Source organism: Mustela nigripes, chromosome 3, assembly GCF_022355385.1.
Source record: "Mustela nigripes isolate SB6536 chromosome 3, MUSNIG.SB6536, whole genome shotgun sequence".
NCBI classification, from domain to species: domain Eukaryota; kingdom Metazoa; phylum Chordata; class Mammalia; order Carnivora; family Mustelidae; genus Mustela; species Mustela nigripes.
Window position 1 is genome coordinate 133,147,437 of NC_081559.1, and position 20,869 is coordinate 133,168,305.

Genomic DNA, 20,869 nt, shown 5'->3' on the forward strand with positions numbered 1-20,869 from the left:
TAGGTGTTTGCAAACTTTAGATAAGCTATCTAGCTGATCTCCTGCTACCTGATGTATTCTCAGCCTGTTACTTCTCCGCCATCTTGACCTACATCTGCTCTTCTTGTAACATACACCTCCTCCTCCGATTCTGAGCCACCTTCTTCCTTCAAATGAGGACTACGTGATTACATTGGCCCCAGCTGGGTAATTCACCATAATTTCTCCATTTCCAAATCTTGAACCTAATTCCACCTGCAGAGTCCCTTTTGTCTTAAAAGGGAACATTCACAGCGTCTCGGGATTAGAATGTAGACATATTTGGGAGGTCATCATTCAACCTAATCAATCCCACTTTCCACTGAAGGCACTGTTCTTTTCTCCTTCCACAGGTTTAATTGATTAGGGATCACAACTGAGATAATTGGGCTCCCTAAACATGTCATCCATGTCATATATATCAATATGTTATAGAATACGTTTAGAAGAATAAGTTCTTGGTCTTAGAGGCTTCTGTGTGAATCCTTCTCCTCCACAGAATAGTTCATCTCTGAATACATTAGGTGGGTTTGTTAGGTTTACTTCTCTTGAAGTACAGCAGACCCTTTCTGGGCTCTACCCACACCTCCTTAACCTCCCCATTTCAGTGCATCATGACTCCAAACTGCAAAGTGCTGGTATCTGCACCACTTTGCCTGAAAATCACCCTAGTCTCGGAGCCTGTTTCATCTGCTCAGGACAGGCTGGAAATTAGCTACCTCTCCGGCTTCCCACTCCCCGCCCAACCCCCATCAGCCCTGACTCATGAAAGGAGCTTGTGTATAAATATCCTGGTTCTCTCAGTTGTTTATTATAATTTGTTTTGTTGAAATATAATTCACATAACATAAAACTTAGTATAAAATTGTTTTTTTTTTTATATAGTCACAATATTGTATAACCATCACTACCAATTCTGAACATTTCTACCCTTATGCAGAGAAACCCATATTTGTTGATAGTTTCTCCTGATCCTCCCCTCCCCCACCCTCTGGAACCCACCAATCTACTTGCTGTCTCTGTGAATTGGCTTATTATAGACATTTCCTATAAATGGAATCACACAATATGTGGTCACTCACTTTTAGATGGTAACTTCAAGGCACATGTTCAACTCTGGTTCTCCGATTTCCCCAGCAGGATTAAACTCTTGCCCTACAGTGGTAATGAGTAATTAACTGACTGCCTTTCCTTTCCTGTGTCACTTTCTTACATTCCCAGCAGTGTTTCCTAGAATCACTTCCCAAATAATGTGCTTGTTCTTGAATCCTTGCCTTAGGGTTTCCTTCTAGGGGACCCCAAACTGAAATAACAGGTATATCAAATTAATCCACTCATAAAATATGCACTGAAGATTTACTCTGCGCATTAGAACATTGCTTAACACTAAAAATACAGCACAAACAAGTCTGACATGGTCCCTGCTCTCACAGAGGGTGTATAAGCTGGGAATAAAGGCATTACGAGTCCAATGAATATTATGAAGGGGTAGGTGAGAGAAGGCCTCATTAAGGATGAGATCTGAGGAAGGGAAAGGAGTTTGCCAAGTGCAGAGGGTGTGGAAAATGTTCAGGTACAGGGATCCACTGTAAGGTGTGAGCACGGTGCTTTGGGGGAACCGAGAGAAATTCATGTGGCTCTTGCAGACACACTTGGAGAATAGTTGTGCTAGGTACTTACATGTCCCTTCAAGGAAGAACTTGGTGTCCAGCTGTGGAATGCGTGGTCAGAAGACAGTCTGCAATGGTGAGCTCCTACGAGTGTGCCCCAGCTCCTGAGATCCGCCTTGGCCCAGGTCGTGCTCTTCCTGGAGCTGCCTGCCTCTGGTGGCTGGGTGAGACCAGGATATAGAGGCACAGCCATCTGGCATGCCTGGGGACATCCTCCTGGACAGTAGTGGCCCCAGAGCTCCGAACTATGTGCATTGTGTCTGGGCTGTGGTTTAGTTGCTTCCACAATCCAGCCCTGCTTCTGTCTCCTTCGTTTCATGGGTGTTGATCCTTAATAAATATCTTGCTCCTCAAACACTGAAATAGAATTGGCTCCTGGAGGACCCAACCTCCAGGCAGACAAACAGGAAGGCATTGGGTTCCAAGTAGTATTGCAAGGCTTTTTCTCAGACACCAAAGTGGTGAGTGTCTTTGAGACCTGATTTGCCCTGATTTTACATATACTGATCAAGAATGACTTTGGAATCTTCACAGAAGGATCTGGCAGGAAGTTTGCCTTTGAAAAATTCTGGAAGTCTGAGAACAGCTCAGGGTAAGTGAAGATTTGTGATGAGCATCAACATTTGGAGTCACATTTAAAATACATTTTATTCTTGGGGCACCTGGGTGGCTCAGTGGGTTAAGCCTCTGCCTTCTGCTCGGGTCATGATCCCAGGGTTCTGGGATCGAGCCCCACATTGGGCTCCTGCTCAGTGGGGAGCCTGTTTCCCCCTCTCTGTGCCTGCCTGTCTGTCTACTTGTGATCTCTCTCTCTGTCAAATAAATAAATAAATAAATAAATAATCTTTAAAAATAAAATAAAACACAGTTTATTCTTTGTATGTGTTTTTCTAAATTCATCTCAAATGATAATGTTTGTATATACCTATGTACATGAACCATACTCATAATATGTCTATTTGGATTTACACAGGCTTCATCCCTGGATCCCCCAGGAATGTGAGCAAAAGAGAACATCATAGAGATATTTTTTTCCCATAAAGGATAATATTAGATTACCTATTGCTGGCATTTAAAATTTTATGTCCTGTCTGGTAGTAGACTTTTAAAATGATAATTAGATGCTACTCCAGTGGGTACTTTGAAAAGCACTAAAATATTAAATAACTTGAATATTTAACTTACATTACTGGAACAGGGTTATCTACACTCCTCAGCCCTTACTTCAAGGTGTACCAGTAGAGTCTAGTCTGTCTCCAAAGTATGGAAACAGGAGCTCCTTCCCACCCTAAGGGAGGGTCCTAGGATGCTTCTCTGCAGATATATTGGAACGTATGGACAGTCGCATGACCTGGGTCCCTAAATGACTAGAGGCCTGGTGGTGGGCTTTGCCACGAAGGAAAGGGTAGGCTACCTTATGTGGCATGCTGAGTTGCTAGAGTTGTTTTTTACCTGGCACTCTACCCAGATGCTCTTGAGGTGTCCCTCCCAACCGTCCCTTCCTGAACCCCCTGGCCCAAATCTTCTTGACTTGAAGACCCAGGGTCCATGACCTAAAGCTTTGTTTCATGTCCCTTCTTTTAGTTACTTCCTCAGGTTCTGACAATGCCTCCATGTAGACCAGATCCACATCCAGTATCCTTGTCCCCCGTTTGAGGGTGGGGGATGGGGTACTATCTTTAGGGCTTTACGGTGATTTCAGAGGAAGTAAATAAAAATATGTGATACTATAGCAAGATGCATTTTGAATATGTGAAAATGAAAACAACTTCATGTACATGAAGTTCTAGAATGATCAAAACTACAGTGACAAAAGTCAGAACAGTAGTTGCCTCTGAAGGGGAAATTGGATAGGGGATAGAGGATGTTTACTAGAGTGAAGGAAATGTTCTAAATCTTGCTGGGGTGGGGTTATTTGTCAAACTCATTGAACTGCTTATTTAAAATCTGTAAATTTTATGTAAATTAAAAATATATAGGATGGCAGCTCAAAAATGGAAAAGAAATGACTGTATAAAACTAATTCAGGGGGTGCCTGGGTGGCTCAGTGGGTTAAGCCTCTGCCTTCAGCTCAGGTCATGATCTCAGCATCCTGGGATCGAGCCAGGACATTGGACTCTCTGTTCAGCGGGGAGCTTGCTTCCTCCTCTCTCTCTGCCTGCCTCTCTGCCTACTTGTGATTGCTCTCTCTGTCAAATAAATAAATTAAAAAAAAATCTTTAAAACTAATTCAGGTAAGATTTACATTTCAAACTTTTTTGGCAAATTTTCTGACCTAGGTAGGGGCAGTTAAAGGAAAGGACTCATCAGTAACATACAAGTCTGTGAAGGCATATACAAACATTTTTATCCATTATTATTTCTTATTAGCAATTCAGAATCTGGTATGAAACAAAGTTCTTTGAACAGAGAGGAAAATTGTTTTTACATTTCATGAATTCATGTTAGTTAGATGAGATTTGGTACACTTTTCTTTAGCTTTTGTCTTTAGCCAACACCCAATATTTCTACCTACAGGTAGCCACAAATATAGGTGACCCTTTGTCCTGCTTGTTCCCGTCAAGTGAATACCAGTTAGTGTATGCTCTTGACAGACAAGGGCAGCTCACTCAGAGACCAAACACCACATGGCCCCGGAGTGGTGAGAGACAGGGTGATAATTTCTAAAACTGGGTGAGGTGACATAACCCTGTGGAGTATGCCAAATGCTGGCCAGATCAAAACACTCTTGAGTATGGATGCCAGAAAAACCCAGGGCACAAGATGAAAAATTCAGTTTGGATATCAGACAAGCATCAAATAATCTTTTAGTATAATTATGCATGGGGTACTTATATATATCCCTTTCATAAATGGGGTATATAGACACACACACGCAGGACATAACTGCAAAGGACATAATTAGATTAAAAATTTATTTAAATCTGAAATTCAAATTTAACTGGCATCCTATATTTTTATTTGTTAAATCTGGCAACTCTGTGCTTGGGGTATGCTGAAAGGGCAAGTTTTCTTTTTTTTGTCAGTTTGTTTTCAGTGAAAATCTGAGACACACAAAATCTGAGCATGTGTTTCTCAAACTTCAGCTTGTATTTGAATCACCTGCAGAACCTGATGAAACAGACTACTGAGCCCAACTTTCTGATTGACTAGGTCTAAGGTGAGGGTGTGAAACTGGACATTTTTAACCTCCCAGGCATTGCTGATGCCAGGGATCGCATCTGAGAACTGACTGGAGGCAATACATTATAGATGTATGCGTAAAGATTGCTAAAAATACTATGTGAAGGTATGCTATTCATTGCCTTTCTGTCCAGCACACTAAGCTGTGCTTCACTAACAAGGGGCAACACATCAAACATATCATGTATTGTCATGTAATATCAATAAACCATTTATTATATATAGTTGCTTATGTTGCCAGACTTGATAGCCACTCTATAGGTTAAGTGCCTCTGTTGTGAACAGATTGCCTTTTAATGTGTGTGACATTAAAACTCCATATTAAAATTAGAATAGAATTAAAATTTTGATAAGGTCATTAAATAGGAACATCAGAGAACCTTTGCTAAATTAGATGCCAAATAAATATTCAACAAGGTGAGACCCTCATGAATTTATTTATATTTTATTAAACACCACCACAATTTCCAAATATGAAATTCCAAATGGAATTTCCAATTTCCATTTTTATTCTTTCCTTTTTTGAGAGAGAGAAATACATAGGGAAAAAATGAAAGAAGATTTATCTGGAAAAAACCCAGAAGATTTGTCTGAATCCTTTGACCACTGTTAGGAGATATTGGTCTACCATAAATAGATGTAAAATGTAAGAAATAACTTAACAGAGATATATACTGTTGTATATATAGGTGAAATGATAGGATATCTAAAATTTTCTTTAAAATACTGCCTCAAGAGGGGCGCCGGGGTGGTTCTGTCAGTTAAGCATCTGATTATTGGTTTTGGCTCAGGTCATGATATTAGGGTTGTGGGATAGAGTCCTGTGTTGGGTTCTGTGCTTAATACAGTCTGCTCGAGATTCTCTCTTTCCCTCTCCCCCTGCCCCTGCGCTTTCTCTCTCTCAAATAAATAAATACATAAATAAATATTTTAAAAAAAGTACTGAACAGGGGTGCCTGGGTGGCTCAATGGGTTAAGCCTCTTCCTTCGGCTCAGGTCATGATCTTAAGGTCCTGGGATCAAGCCCTGCAACAGGCTCTCTGCTCAGCAGGGAGCCTGCCTCCCTCGCTCTCTCTCTGCCTGACTCTGCCTGTTTGTGCTCTCTCTGTCAAATAAAAAGAAAAAATATTGCAACAGGAAAAAAGAGGAAAGATGAAATAAGTTTGGCAAAATAAGATGTTGATAATTTGTTGAAATTGGTTGTTAGGAGCATGGGGTTTATGCTACTACACTACTTCCCTTTGCAGTATGACTAAAAAATTTCTGAAATAAGTTAAAAAAAATCTCAGGATTTGGCTTATGTTCTCAGCTTTGCAACTAATTAGAGAAGAAATAATATTCAGATCACTTAAATATTCTGTGCCTTAATTTTTTACAAATGATTGGATAGCAATTAGCAAGAAATAATTGGGCTAGGCTTACTGTATAGGTAGCACTCAGATGTTACTATCTAAATTCCCAGGGATGTTGTCAGATTACTGGAAAATATAATGCACTTAAAACAACTAAAATCAGTTTTCAGGTATTATTGTCACAAAGTCTATTTTGGAAATTCTTCGAGTACAAATGCTTGGAGCACAGGTCCGTAGTAAATGAAGGTTCCCAAAGATTTTTCTTTTTCATGTGTATTTAAGAAGAGTTATTTAGGTTAGGTATCTGCTGAGAGAGCAGAGCAGCTCAGACTCCTACACTGGAATAGGACAGACAAAAAAAAAAAAAAGTTGCACATCTTGATTCTTTTGTGTTTCCAAAGAAAAAGCAAATCTTTAAGAATTCTAAATGCCATCTGTATCTACTAACAAGGTAAAATGATTTAATTTGGACACTTTTGTGGTTGATTCCCTAAAAGGCAGGTAAATACAGGAGGAAAACTTAAAGGTCAAGAATATGCAAGCTTTTGTGTCTGGTGCCCTGTGTGCACGAGCATGAGCAGTTGAGAAACTTCGGAATGCAATCCAGGCATGGCTTTGTTCCCCATCTAGAACAGGGGAGATGATGTCCCCCCTTATTTGTGAACTTAAAGCCATGGGTATGGTTCAGGTCCAGAAATGGGCCATGGCCTGAAAGTCTGGGGAGAGGAGTGTGTGACTGTACATCCAGCCATCAATGGGATGGTAAACTGAGCCCTGCCAACTGGCACTGAAGATGGAGGAACAGGTGCAAGCTATGATGAGAATGTGCCTGCACTCAGTGGTGTGGTGTGGACATGGGTGCTATATGAACAGCGCAGGGTGCACTTGGCCTCCTGAATTATTGTTAATTTTTTCCTATAGTTATTAAACAATTAGTCCTTGCCACAAGCAATTACTCTCTGCATTCTGTACAAAGAGGGTCAAAATTCTTTCATAGTGTGTGTTTAACAGTATTTTCTCTGTTATGGACTGAATGTTTTCATCCTCTCCTCATTTATACGTTGAAGCCCTAACCCTCTGTATAGATGGATTTGGAGATGGGGCCTCTGTGGAAGCCATTATGGTTACATGAGACCGTAGTTGTGGGGCTCCATACAGTAGGATTAGTGCCCTATGAGAAGAGACACTAGGGCACTTGTGTTCTCTCTCTCTCTCTGTATCTTTCTTCCCCCTCACTGTATTCTCCCTCCCCACCTTCTACCTCCCCCATGTGGTCAATGATAGGCAAACCAGGAGGTGAAGGCTTATTAAGAACTGAATTGTCTAGAAGCCTGATCTCAGACTTCCAGCCTCCAGAACGGTGAGGACATAAATTTCTGTTGTTTAAGCCACCCAGTCTGTGGTACTTTGTTATGGTGCTTGAGCAGACTAACACACCCTCCCATGGCCAGATGAAAGTACTTCCTATGGAGAGGAATCTGGAGTCTGAGACTTATAGTTGACCCTTGAATAACAACATGGTGTGATTTGGGGCACTGGCCCGTCTCAAAGTCAAAAATCCTCAGATAACTTTTAGCTCCCCTAAAACTTAACTACTAATAACTTACTGTTGACTGGAAGCCTTGCCAATAACAGTCCATTAACACATTTTGTATGTTGTATGTATTATATACTGTATTCTTACAATAAAATAAGCTAGAGGAAAAAATGTTGGGAAAATCATAAGAGAAAGTATTTACAGAACTATACAGTAAAATATAAGGGGACCCACACAGTTTAAACCTAAGTTGTTCAACAATCAACTGTATTTGGAAAGGCAGGCCAGAGATGGGTGCTTCAGTTGGGGAGAGTGATGGTAGTAGTGGGATTTTCTGAGGAGTTAAGAGGCAAAATCAGAATTATCTTTAGCCCTTCAGGGAAGGGGAAGGGAAGAAGACAGTTTTGTACCAAAAATTTGTATCCAGTCATAGGAGGGACACTTTTACTACTATTATTTAGGAACTCCTTGAAATAAGTAACTGGTTTTAACAAAATAGGTAGATTGCTATAAGATTTGTGGTTGAAATGTTGATTGTGATTCAAAGTGTCTTTTTTTCTTTTTTAAAGGTTTTAAAAATTTATTTATTTATTTATTGGAGAGAGATCATGAGGAGGGAGAGAAGTAGAGGGGGAGGGAGAGAGAGAATCTCCAGCAGACTTAGCTGAGTGTAGAGCCTTTCATGGGTCTTAATCCTGCAACTCTGAGATCATGACCTTAGCCAAAACCAAGAGTCAGATGTTTAAGTGACAGAGCCACCCAGGCATCTTAGAAAGTGTCTTCTAAATGAAGGAAGTTAAGCTAAAGATAAAAAATAATAGGGAATAGACTCTCAAGTATTTTAAAGGGAAGATAAAAGCTAGTGTTCATATTTATGAGTCTAAAAAGAATATCTTGATTTCAAGTTCCCAGTACAAAATTAATTTGGGGAGTGTGTGGTAAATTCTACTCAGAGTTATTATTATTGTCACAAATAATTAGTGAATTATTGACCATTCCTGGTTATCTCAGTGCTACCTCTTTAGGACGTCCTTATGCATCTCCCATGATAGTTTGTGACAGGTGCAGTGACACTTGTTTCAAATGTTCATTCTTTAATGAAATTCTGTTGACCCTGGCACAAAGCCATTAAATTGTCTATTCATGTTTGCTGCACTACCAAATGAAAACCTTATTCAATATTTCAGACCAATATTGCTTGAGATAGACAGCTGGATCTAAACACATCCAGCAACACAATTTCTGCTTAGTAGCTATCAGTCTCCCTTAAAATACTGAATATAGCTTTAAATTACTGAAGAATTCTAGCTAGGGTAGCAGAGATCTGTGCTTCTTCCAACAGTATAACTGTAATAGAAATTCAGTATCTGAACCTAACACCAGTCATTGGTTGTTGCATATTATTTCTTTCAGAGCATGTATGCTGGACTTTTGGCTCACTTCCATGGAAGGGCTGGGTGTTCCCCACTGGGGAGGCATTTACTTTTGAGTCTGTTTGAAACTTAGAACACACTGTTTCAGTGTTATGTGGGGAGCTATTCTCTTAGTTTAATTCATAGCTAAATTATGAGGCCAATAATACTCCAGAGTCTAGACACTATTATGTCTTGAGTTACCATTTGATATGCTTCCCTCCCTGAGCCCAGGCTGGTGGAACAAGGATGGATACCCTAGGCAGGCACTTCTTTAGGGCATCCCCTGGGGATAGAGGAAGCAGTCCTAGAAGGCATAGCTACAGAAACACACTGGGGGAATTGGCAGCACATTGGAAATGAGGAGTTAGAGTCTGCTTTAGAAGATCTTCATGTTGCTTTTATCTTCATGTGAATTATTCAGATGTCTTAGCAGTTCTCAGTGCAATTTGTTTTGTGAAATATATTAGGCATTCAGTGTGGCTGTTTTCAGGTTTATTATGCAATATTCTGATTCATGAAAATATTCCATTAAATGCAATCGCTCATGTAATTACTTTGCTTAATCTAAAGCATACTTTAATTAACATTGCGCAGAATTCTGATTTAATCAATTAGATTTGATCTAGTATAACTTAGTTGTAAATACTTTTTATGATGCAGCAGCTCAAAATAATTATTGAGAGCAAAGGTAATATATGACACTACCTAAAACTAACACATTTCCTGTGTTAAGAAAAGTAAATCATAATTTGAACTATAATTTTATTATTTGAAAAATTAATATAAAGAATAGATTATTATGTTTTCATTAATAGCCTATTAAAATAATCTCATGAGGGAGTGTTAGAGCTTTAAAAAATATGCTTTATAGTTGTATGTATTCCCTAACAATTAGGCTTGAGAACAAAAGATTAATCTCAAGCAAGATTCACCCTTTTTAGCTTTGTAAATAGGCTCATTAACATAAGTATCTCATGATATTTGTCTACTGTTACGGTTGAGTTTTGTTTCCTCCCAAAAAGATATGCTGAAGTTCTAATTGCCTGTACCTCAGAATGTGACCTTATTGGAAACAGGGTCATTTAAGATCTAATTCGTTAAGATGAGGTCATACTGAAGTAGGATGTGCCCCTAATCCAATATGGCTGCTGTCCTTCTGAAAACATGGCCATGTGAGGACAGAAGACACACAGGGAGAAGGCCATGTGAGAGGAAGGCTGAGTTCAAATTATGTAGCTGCTACCCAAAGAACATTAAAGATTGCGGGCAGTCAGAAACTAGGAAGAGGCAAGGAGAGATTTCCTACAGGTTTCGGGAGGGGGGGGCATGGCCATGACCTTGGTTTTGGACTTCCCATCTCTAGAACTGAGACAATAAATTTCTATTGTTTTAAGCCACCCAATCTGTGGAAATTTGTTATGGCAGTCCTATGAAACTAATATAGTCACTAAAACTATCTGAGAGCTATAACTCAACATAACCAGAACCTATAAAATTGCTTTTAATAGTAGTGGGGGAGGGTGAGTGTTTTACTAAACTATTTAAAAAAAATGCAGGTGCTGTTTTTAGTTTGAAGTTAACGTTTACATTCCTAAGCAAGTATTTATATTTTTAAATAAAACACTTTTGTTCTCAGCACCCCTTCTCACACATAGCACCTAGCAGAGTGCCTTGAACATACATCTAGCAGTACATTTTGTGACTTAGTTTTAAAAGATTAAAAATGAAAGTAGCCTATAAACATTAAAATGCCCACTTACAGAATTTGAGCTGTAAAATATATATAGTGCTACAGAAATGTGAGAGCAATCACTGAAAAGAATTTACATGATGTTCATGAAGGCAAAATTTCATTCTGAATTAATAAGTGGATAATAAAGAAACTATATACCCATTTAGTTTGTGGATATTCATATTGTATATTTTCTGTTGCCCTCATTTTGACTTTGAAAAAATACTCTATCTACACTATGTGAAGGGCGGGGGGAAATAAAATAATAAAATAAAATAATATAAATGTAAGTTCTTGGTATTAATTTGCCAGTTGATCTCATTATATACGTTATGGAAATTAAAAATATAATAAAAGATGAATTTGGGGGGTTATCTGTAAATTCTTTCCCCTCCCTGAATAGGCAAGTGTTGTTTACTGTTTCGTTGTTGCAGGGATGATAATGTTTGACAGAAAGGCATCAACCGACACCAGCAAATGTTGTGGACAGAGACAGCTAAGAGAGCAAGAGCTACATTGTATGCTCTCAGTCAAAGGGAAGAGTTTCCTGGAGTCAGGGGTCCACACAAGTGACAGTGTGCATCTTTGTCAGGTCCTTTGAGAAGCAGCACCTTTCCATCCTTGAGCATCTTCATAAGCCTCTGGCCCTTCTGGTTATTCTGAACACTTGGGTTTTCGCCTGTTCTAAGGGCAGAAAAAACTAGTATAAAATAATCCCCAAATCCAGGTAATTTCTGAGCATTTACTGGCAGATGGGATGAATTGAAGTTTAAATTCCCAGATGTACTATTTCTTAGCAGGCTTAAGAGCCTCAAATCTGCCTGAGATCCCTTCCTACAAATATGTAACTGAAACTACAAGATAAAAAGATATATTAGATTTGTAAAGCATAGAAAAAATTAGTATTTCCTGATTATCTACTACACTCAAGGCTCTCTGCTAAGCATTCTACATATAATCGCATTTACTATTTCTTTAAATTTATTTAAATTTAATGGGACATCCGGGTGGCTCAGTGGGTTAAAGCCTCTGCTTTTGGCTCTGGTCGTGATCCCAGGGTGCTGGGATCGAGCCCTATATCAGGCTCTCTGCTCAGCGGGGTGCCTGCTTCCTCCTCCTCTCTCTCTGCCTGCCTCTCTGCCTACTTGTGATCTCTGTCTGTCAAATAAATAAATAAAATCTTTAAAAAAATAATAAATTTAAATTTAATTTTTTAACTGAAAGGTACTTTTTATAAACATCAAAAAGACTTGGTGGTAAATAGTTGGGAGTGCACTTTAAAAAACACTTTCTTTAAAAGGAATACACATTGTGTTATGTTTTCATAATTAAAAAAAGCAAAACCAGTCCAATAATATGACAAGGCTTATATTAAAAACAGCAGTCCTCAGCCCCACCCTTCCTTACTCCCAATTCCCTTTTCTTAGTCCAATAATTTTTAATCTTCTAAATTATTTCTTCTTGAATTCACTTTCTTATGTCTAAATAACATGCATATCCTGATATTACTTGATTTCTTTTTCTTTCAGGTTTAGATGTTTATTGACTTCCTGCTATGGCAGATGAAGATTTAGCTCTGCTATACCCTTCCTCTCACATACATTACTTCTTCCTCCCCTTCAAATACTTTTTTAATCATAGTTTTTGGTTAAATAAATATTTAGGGCTAATATTATTTTAACTATATAAATATTGTTTATAGCTAAGTCATAGAGTATACCATGATTATATTTCTACTCTTCTGTAGCTCAGTGTTTTCACCAAAGTTAACAACTGCATTTTGTTGTTGTTTGCTTGGTTTCTGTGCTTTTATTATATATTTTATATACCAGATTTTCTGATATAAGTAAAAATTGCCTCTGAACATATGTTCTGTTTTGTGTTTACCTTGGAGAACTTCATCTGAGTCTTCAGCTCCTTTTTTCTATTCCAAGTTGCTGGTTCTCTAAGCCTGAGAGGTATCTGTAACTGGGACTTTTCCCTTCACCATTATCTTGAGATTTTTTCCCCATCCCTATCTCCTATGTGGGAATTCCTATTTTCTGAGATCCTACATCTTTTTCTTAATTTACTCCCTCGATTTGGTACAGCATATCCTTCCTGAGAAAGGTTAATAATTTAGGAGCTCAATTTTATGAAAATGTTTGTATTCTACCCTCACATTTCATTGATCATTTTCCTGGGTGAAGATTTTTAGGATAAAATTTCCCCTGAAAACTCTGAAGGCATTTCTCCATTGTCTTTAAGCTTCACTAGTGCTGTTGAGAAGTTTCATGTTACTCTAGTCCTCATTCCTTCGTGATTGTTTTTTTCTTCCCCCTTCTGGAAGTTTTTAGGCTCATCTTTTCATCCTGGTGTTCATGATGTGTCTTGGTCAGATAAATCCTCCAAGGGGATTTGCATTTCCTTCTCCCAAATACTTGAGGGGTATAATCAGTCTGGGATTAGTCTGGATTAAATTCTTGGCTCGATGTTTATCATACCATTTATACAGTCTGAATTTGAGCCACAAACCAGAGAGAGATGACCTGTGATTCAGCTGCATTGTCTCCCCTCTCTACTCTTGCCAAAACTGAAATAGCCAATTTTCCACTGAAGACAGTTTGGAGGTTTATTTGTAATTTACCCTTGCTCTGAGGGTACAGGCCTTGGGAATCCTAGAATTCTGGTGGGAGGAGAATCTGCTAATAGACTTCCCACCCTGGAGGAGCCTTGTGTTCTGTTCTCTGCTCCCATTCTCCAGTACGCTGTGAAAATAAAAGTTTGCATTCACTTGGCTTAACAAATGCTCTCAGGATAACAGTGCACAATTTAGCTCTCCAGGTTTCTGCCTTGCTTGAGATTTTCCTACTTTTTTTTGTTTGATGTTTTAAAGATGATTCAAAAAATTACATTTTGTCCAGAAGTTGTAGTTATTTCCAACAGTCCAGATACCTATCTTGTCATATTTCTGGAAATGGAAACCTGTATCACTTTTCTAAGTCTCAATTTCCTCATCTGAAAAAATGAGATTAATAGGAGTATCTACCTCATAGTATTTGAGCAATACATGAGATTATTAGTGTAAAGCTCTTAATGCTATGTCTGGGACCTCAATTAATGTTCATATCTGTTTTTGTAACTGGTATTCTTAGAGTCTAAACATGAATGCTCTATCTTGGTATATTTTTATAGGTATATGATGCACTAATGCCAGGTTATGAAGATGTGAAGAATCTAATGTCTTGATAAGTTGTGTATTTATTAAGAAATATAGTTGTCTCTGTTTCAAAAGTTTCCACTGCAAATAAAAACAAAGTGATTGAAAAACATTAATAGCCTAAATATTAATTGAGAAAAGGAGATTTATTGCAGTGAAATCCTTAATTTGTACATTTCTTGAGACAATAGAGCTTGAAAATATCCCCTCCTCCCCTTCCTCAAATATGACTCAAAATGATATAAAACGGAGGATTTCTCTTACAGCAAACTAGGCTATGCTCAGATTCTTTTAACCAATTTTTTATTGCCTCAGAAACTTGAATTGCATAAAGTACATCCTTTTAAAGTCCACAGATATGTTCTTTCTAATAAGTTGCCCTTTTTAAAAACAATTTCCCCCCACTGACAAGTAGCTCTTGCAGAGAACCAGCCTTCTGGTGGTTGACCCAACCCTTGGGTCTCAGGGACATTTCTTTAGGAGGTGCATTGTGATATTCTTCACAGCCAGCATGGTCTCTGTACAGGTTGGTTTGATGAGCACCTCTGGAAGTAAAAATCCAAAATGTCCAGTGTCACGAAGTTCAAAAGCAAATGTGTAGGGTATTCCGTTTTTGTAGGCCCAATCCATTGAGCTACCAGAGCTCACATCTAAAAGTTAAAAACAAAAAACAAAAAACAAAAAAACACCTCGCTGAGAAGACTGCATAATTTTCAAAGTTCATCTATAGTACATGCTTACTAGGCTATTTGAAATCCTTCTAATTAAACACTGTTTAGGCTCATGGAACTTAAGAATCTGACCTGCCACCATCTTGGAGGATCTAGACTAAGTAGTAATGCTTTTCCAGTGTGATGACCTCAAAATTTCTCAGCCTCAATTTCAGTAACATTTACCTCCACCCTCACTTTAGTCATCCATAAACAACCTAATCCATGGCCCAGTTTCTCTGTTTTCACTCTTTGAGAGGGAGCTGGAGAAAGTCTTTGCTGTAAAATCACACTGGTCACTGATGTCCTCTGTTCTCTCAATGCTGCTCCAGTCTCCTTTTTCTAGAACTTCACTTACCAAACATTTCTCAGGCTCTTGTAGGCCTGTTCCTCACTGAACCATATTCCCCATGCCCATAAAAGGTAATCATCCCACATCCTCCTCTACTGACATCACAGCCCTCCAGCTGCCCTTCTCCTAGCTCAGAGGCAGAGCCCTGCATGGTTTTTTGTTTGTTTGTTTGTTTCTATGAGGGTTGTCTTTTGATTCCATTCATCATTGTCTTCCTTGGTAGTCAGAGGGTTCCTTCTCTGGGACCTAGTTTCATTAATTAAACCACCTTCTCTTGTATCTGCATTGACCAAAATATTCAAGCACCAGTTTCATATGGCACTTCCTTCTCATGCTATATGCCATCCTTTTTTTTAAAATTTGTCCTTTGCTTTAGAACATAAAGAGAATCCATACATGTTGCCTCTATATGCTCAACCACTTTCAGTCTGGTTCTTGCCTCTGCCTGTTTATGAAAACTTTGTTCTTGAAGGTCACCAGCGAGAGCGGCCTAATCTCCTTTTTTGCTTTGCTTTCCCCGCCGCAGACCCCACTTTCAACCTCTCAACAACCTTTAGTGTAGCTGGTAATTTATTGGCAATTCTCTATTTCTGACTCCTGTGACCTCACCTGCTCCAGCTTTTCAGCGCACTAGAGGCAGACGAAGGGTTTGGGCTGTATCAGATCCCACCACCTATTGTGACTTGTCTGAGCCTCAATCTTCCCTTTAGAAAAAGGGATGGTAATACCTACCGCAGAGTGTCATTGTGGAAATTAAACAAAATAATGTGCTAGGATACATAAGACCTTATTATTTTGCATCTTTATGCCCCAAAGTACCTTGTATGTAGTTTTTAGCATAACAGGCTCTTAATAATTATAAATAAAATTTTTATGGAAGAATCTTTATAGGGACAACTGGGGGCTCAGTTGGTTAAGCATCTGCCTTCGGCTCAGGGTCCTGGGATCGAGTCCCATGTCAGCTCCCTGCTAAGCAGGGAGTCTGCTTGTGCCTCTCCCTCTGTGCTCTCTCTCTCTCTCTCTTACTCTTGCTCAAGTAAATAAAGAGAATCTTTAAAAAAAAATTAAAAAAGAAGAATATTTACAAACTTTTTTCTTGAAATTAATATGATCCAGACTGACCTAACTCTGTTATTAAAATATTTTCAGAGTATGTTCATCTGCTCAAATAATATCCTTTTTATCCTATTTTTGCCAGGACAAGTTAGAGATAAATTATGTTAAGATAACAATTAAAACACTCTGCTATTTCTTAGTCTCCCTTTGGTTTGGTTAAGGACAGAAGGTAGGCTGTGGCTTCATTGTCCCTCTGGGTTAGAGTACACTGGAATTACAAATAGTAGTCATAGAAGCCAGAGTCAGAGTCAGCGTGTGCCAACAGTTACATCATCGTGATGTGACAGCCTCATTTCTATGGTAACAGGTTGTTCTTGATAAATATAATACTATGACTATGGCTTGATATCAAGCTGAAAAGGTAAACTGTAAGACTGTTTAAAAATTAATGTTTAAACCTAATATATTGTTAATAATTAAGAATATGATTTTAGAAATACTGTATTTCTTTTTTCAGGATGACACTACTGAAAAACTTTTTTTTTTATTTAAAGTATGGTTTTGGTTTTTTTTAAGATTTTATTTATTTATTTGATAGAGAGAGAGATAGAGAGCACAAATGGGGTAGGGGCAGAGGGAGAAGGAGAGGGAGTAGTCTTCCCCTGAACAGGGAGCCTGATGTGGGGCTCGATCCCAGGACTCTGGGGTTGTGACCTGAGCTGAAGTCAGGCATTTAACTGATTGAGCCACCCAGGTGCCCCCAAAAAACAGTTCTAAAAAGGTCAGCATGAGACCAATGATCATAGACTTTGAAAACAATTCTGATACTTAAGACATTCATTATTAGGATAAACTTATTTGATAAGCAATGTTAATTGGCAAACCAAACTTTTCTGTGAAGGCTGAAGAAAGCGAGTGGTTAAGAATATAATAATTGGTAGGTAGAAATCAAGGAGAAATTTGGTACTTCACTGAAAGCAAAATTAGATGTCAGTAACTATACATATACATACAACCTATGTGTATGCATACATAGACATTCAGATATACATGATTTCTTGCTAGATTTTCCAACTCATATAGTTGAAAAATTTTAGAGTTTGAGAGGCCATGAGAGATGACGTAGTCTAACTGCTCACTTAACAGTTGTGGAAACCAAAGCCCAGGATTAATATCCTGGCCAGGATTATATCCTGATTAGTGCCAAAATCGGGCTAGAATCCCTGTCTTCTGGTCTTTTGTTCAAGTTCTTTCCATATACCTAGTTCCTCTTTATTTCAATAAAATATTAGCAAATCACATTCAGCAGTACATGAAGGGAATTATTCACCATGATCCAGTGGGATTTATTCCTGGGCTGCAGGGGTGGTTCAATACTTGCAAGTCAATCAACACGATACACCATATTAATAAAAAAAAAAAAGGATAAGAACTGTATGATCCTGTCAATAGATGCTGGAAAAGCATTTAACAAAATACAGCATCCTTTTCTGGATCTTATTGGAAGTCTTAGCCTCAGCAATGAGACAACAAAAAGAAATAAAAGACATTCAAATTGACAAGGAAGAAGTGAAAATTTACTCTATGCTGATAACATGATACTCTATGTAGAAAACCCTAAAGACTCCACCGAAAATTGCTACAATTCATACATGAATTCAGCAAAGTCGCAGGATGTAAAATCAATGTGCAGAAATATGTGGCATTTCTATATACCAATAACAAAGCAGCAGAAAAAGAAATGAAGAAATTGATCTCATTTGCAACTTCACCAAAACCAGTAAGATACCTAAGAATAAGTAAAGAAGTAAAAGGTGTGTACTCTGAAAACTATAGAACACTTATGAAAGCAATTAAAGAGGACACAAAAAAGGAAAAACATTTTCCATGCTCTTGGACTGGAAGAACAAACATTGTCAAAATATCTATACTATTCAAAGCAATCTACACATTTAATGCAATCCCTATCAAAATATCACCAGCAATTTTCACAGAGCTAGAGTGAACCGTCCTCAAATTTACATGGAACCGCAGAAGACCCCAAATAGCCAAAGTAATTCTGAAAAAGCAAAACAAAACTGGAGGCATTGCAATTCCAGATTTTGAGCTATATAACAAAGCTGTAGTCATCAAGACCACATGGTCCTATAACAAACACAGACACATAAATCAATGGAATAGAATAGAGAACCCAGAAATGGACCCACAACTATATGGTCAACTAATCTTTGGATTTGTTTGCAGGAAAGAATGTCCAATGGAAAAAAAATAGTCTCTTCACAAATGGTGTTGGGAAAACCACACAGCAGCATGCAGAACAATGAAACTGGATCACTTTCTTACACCACACACAAAAACAAATTAAAAATGGATGAAAGACCTAAATGTGAGGACAGAAACCAACAACATCCTAGAGGAGAACATAGACAGAAACTTCTTTGACCTCAGCTTTAACAATTTTCTTACTAGACATGTCACCACAGGCAAGGAAAACAAAAGCAAAAATGAACTATTGGGACTTCATTAAGATAAGAAGTTTCTGCACAGTGAAGTACACAGTCAACAAAACTATAAGTCAGCTTACAAACTGGGAGAATATATTTGCAAATTACCTATCTGATGAAGGGTTAGTATCCAAAACCTACAAAGAACTTACCAACTTAACACTCCAAAAAACAAAACAAAAAACAAATAACCCAGTTAAGAAACGGGCAGAAGATAGGAATAGACAATTTTCCAAAGAAGACATCCAGATGGGTTACAGACACATGAAAAGATGCTCAACATCACTCATTACCAGAGAAATACAAATCAGAGCCATGATAAGATACCACTTCACACCTGTTAGAATGGCTAAAATTAACAACACAGGAAACAATACGTTGTGGTGAGGATGCAGAGAAAGGGGAGCCCTCTTGCACTGTTGGTGGGAATGCACACTGGTGCAGCCACCCTGGAGAACAGTGTGAAGGTTTCTCAAAAAGTTAAAAATAGAAGTGTCCCATGAGCCAGCAGTTATACAACCAAGTATTTACCAAAAAGATACAAAAATACAGACATGAAGGAATACATGCACCTTGATGTTTATAGCAGCATTATCAACAATAGCCAAACTATGGAGAGAACTCAACTGTCCATCAACTGGTGAATGGATAAAGAAGTGTTCCACACACACACACAAATGGAATATTAGCCATCAAAAAGAATGAAATCTTGACATTTGCAATGCTGTGGATGGAGCTAGAGTGTATTATGCTAAGTGAAATAAGTCAGTCAGTAAAAGACATGATCTCACTCATATGTGGAATTTAAGAAAGAAAACAGATGAACGTATGGGACAGGAGAAAAAGAAAAAAAGGTGAGAGGGAAAGAAGCTATAAGAGGCTTTTAACAGTAAAGAACAAATGGAGTTGACGGAAGGAGGTGGGTGGCAGATGGGCTAGATGGGTGATGGTTATTATTAAGGAGGGCCCTTGTTGTGTTGAGCACTGGGTGCTGTATATAAGTGATGAATCATTGAATTCTACTCCAGAAACCAATATTGTACTGTATGTTAACTACCTAAAATTCAAATAATAAATTTATTTGAAAAAGAAAAATATTTTTTTAAAATCACCTTTTAAGGGAAAATTCAGCTGAAGCCATTACATAAGAAATACAATTTCATAGCAAGAATAGTGGAGGAAAGGAATAAAATGAAAGCTTTTTTAGGGCTGAGACATTACTTCATTATATTCTCAAGGCCCATTTCCACCCTTACAGTAGTTACAATTGTTTAAGGAACCCATTTGGGTACTTTCTACTGTCATAAGATCTCATTTCAACTTTGTAGTCATTACTACATGCTTAGAATAGTCTCTGCTTAGAATTTATTTCAGTTGGTACAGTGATTTATGTCAAGCAGCATAAAACTAATCAAATATAAACTCCCTCCATATTCCTTGGCTAATTTGGTTATCAAAAATTTCTCATTAAGGGGGAACACATTTCTGTTGCTTTTTTTTTTTAAAGGAAGTCATTTTACAGGATCTTGGTTCAAGAAACGATTCTAACACAAAATACACAGGAAACTTACACAACGTGCTGGAGGCAGGTCCGTATCTATACTGTACCCCATATACTGACCGAAGTGCATTCACAGCTTTATAAGCTGCAGATTCCTGTGAGGGGAAAAGGGAGAGCTGATATCACTTTACATTACCGCATTGAAACCCTTAGAAACACTGGCATGTTGTTTGAGCCTTATCAGTCTTCAATTTGGAGAGCAAGGTTGGGCACATTTGGTAATAGGTATATTTAATAATAATGGTAATAATATTCCTTGTCACATGCTGCAGTTTATATTTTAGAACATATTTATGTCCTTTGACTGATCCTCACACCAAGTCAGTGATCAGTAATATTTCCATTTTACAGACAAGAAAGGAAAGACTCAGCAAGGTTCAATGGGGCAGGCTGGGGTTGCATGACAAGGAGTGGTCCAGGTAAGTGGATATCTTATATCTTCTGATATAAGATACCATATCTTCTGATGCTGACTTAGTGTTCTGTCCTCTTCACTTTCATTCAGAGACACTTGTTTCTATGAATTACAAAATGCTTGACAGGGCAGAGCCCATGCCAGTCTTCTTCATAGCTACATATG

The 20,869-nt window shown here is 38.2% G+C and overlaps 1 protein-coding gene across 1 annotated transcript in view; it reads right to left on the bottom strand.

Moving 5' to 3' along the window:
- Positions 1-14,336: 14,336 nt before the first annotated feature.
- CPA6 (carboxypeptidase A6) overlaps positions 14,337-20,869 on the bottom strand; it is an 88,969-nt gene continuing 82,436 nt past the window's right edge. Inside the window, exons 9-10 of the mRNA XM_059395512.1 lie at positions 20,300-20,384; positions 14,337-14,756 (exon numbers count right to left, since the gene is read on the bottom strand). Coding sequence (XP_059251495.1) covers positions 14,569-14,756; positions 20,300-20,384 — 273 coding nt within the window. The 3' untranslated portion in view covers positions 14,337-14,568. The remainder of the gene's footprint in view (positions 14,757-20,299; positions 20,385-20,869) is intronic.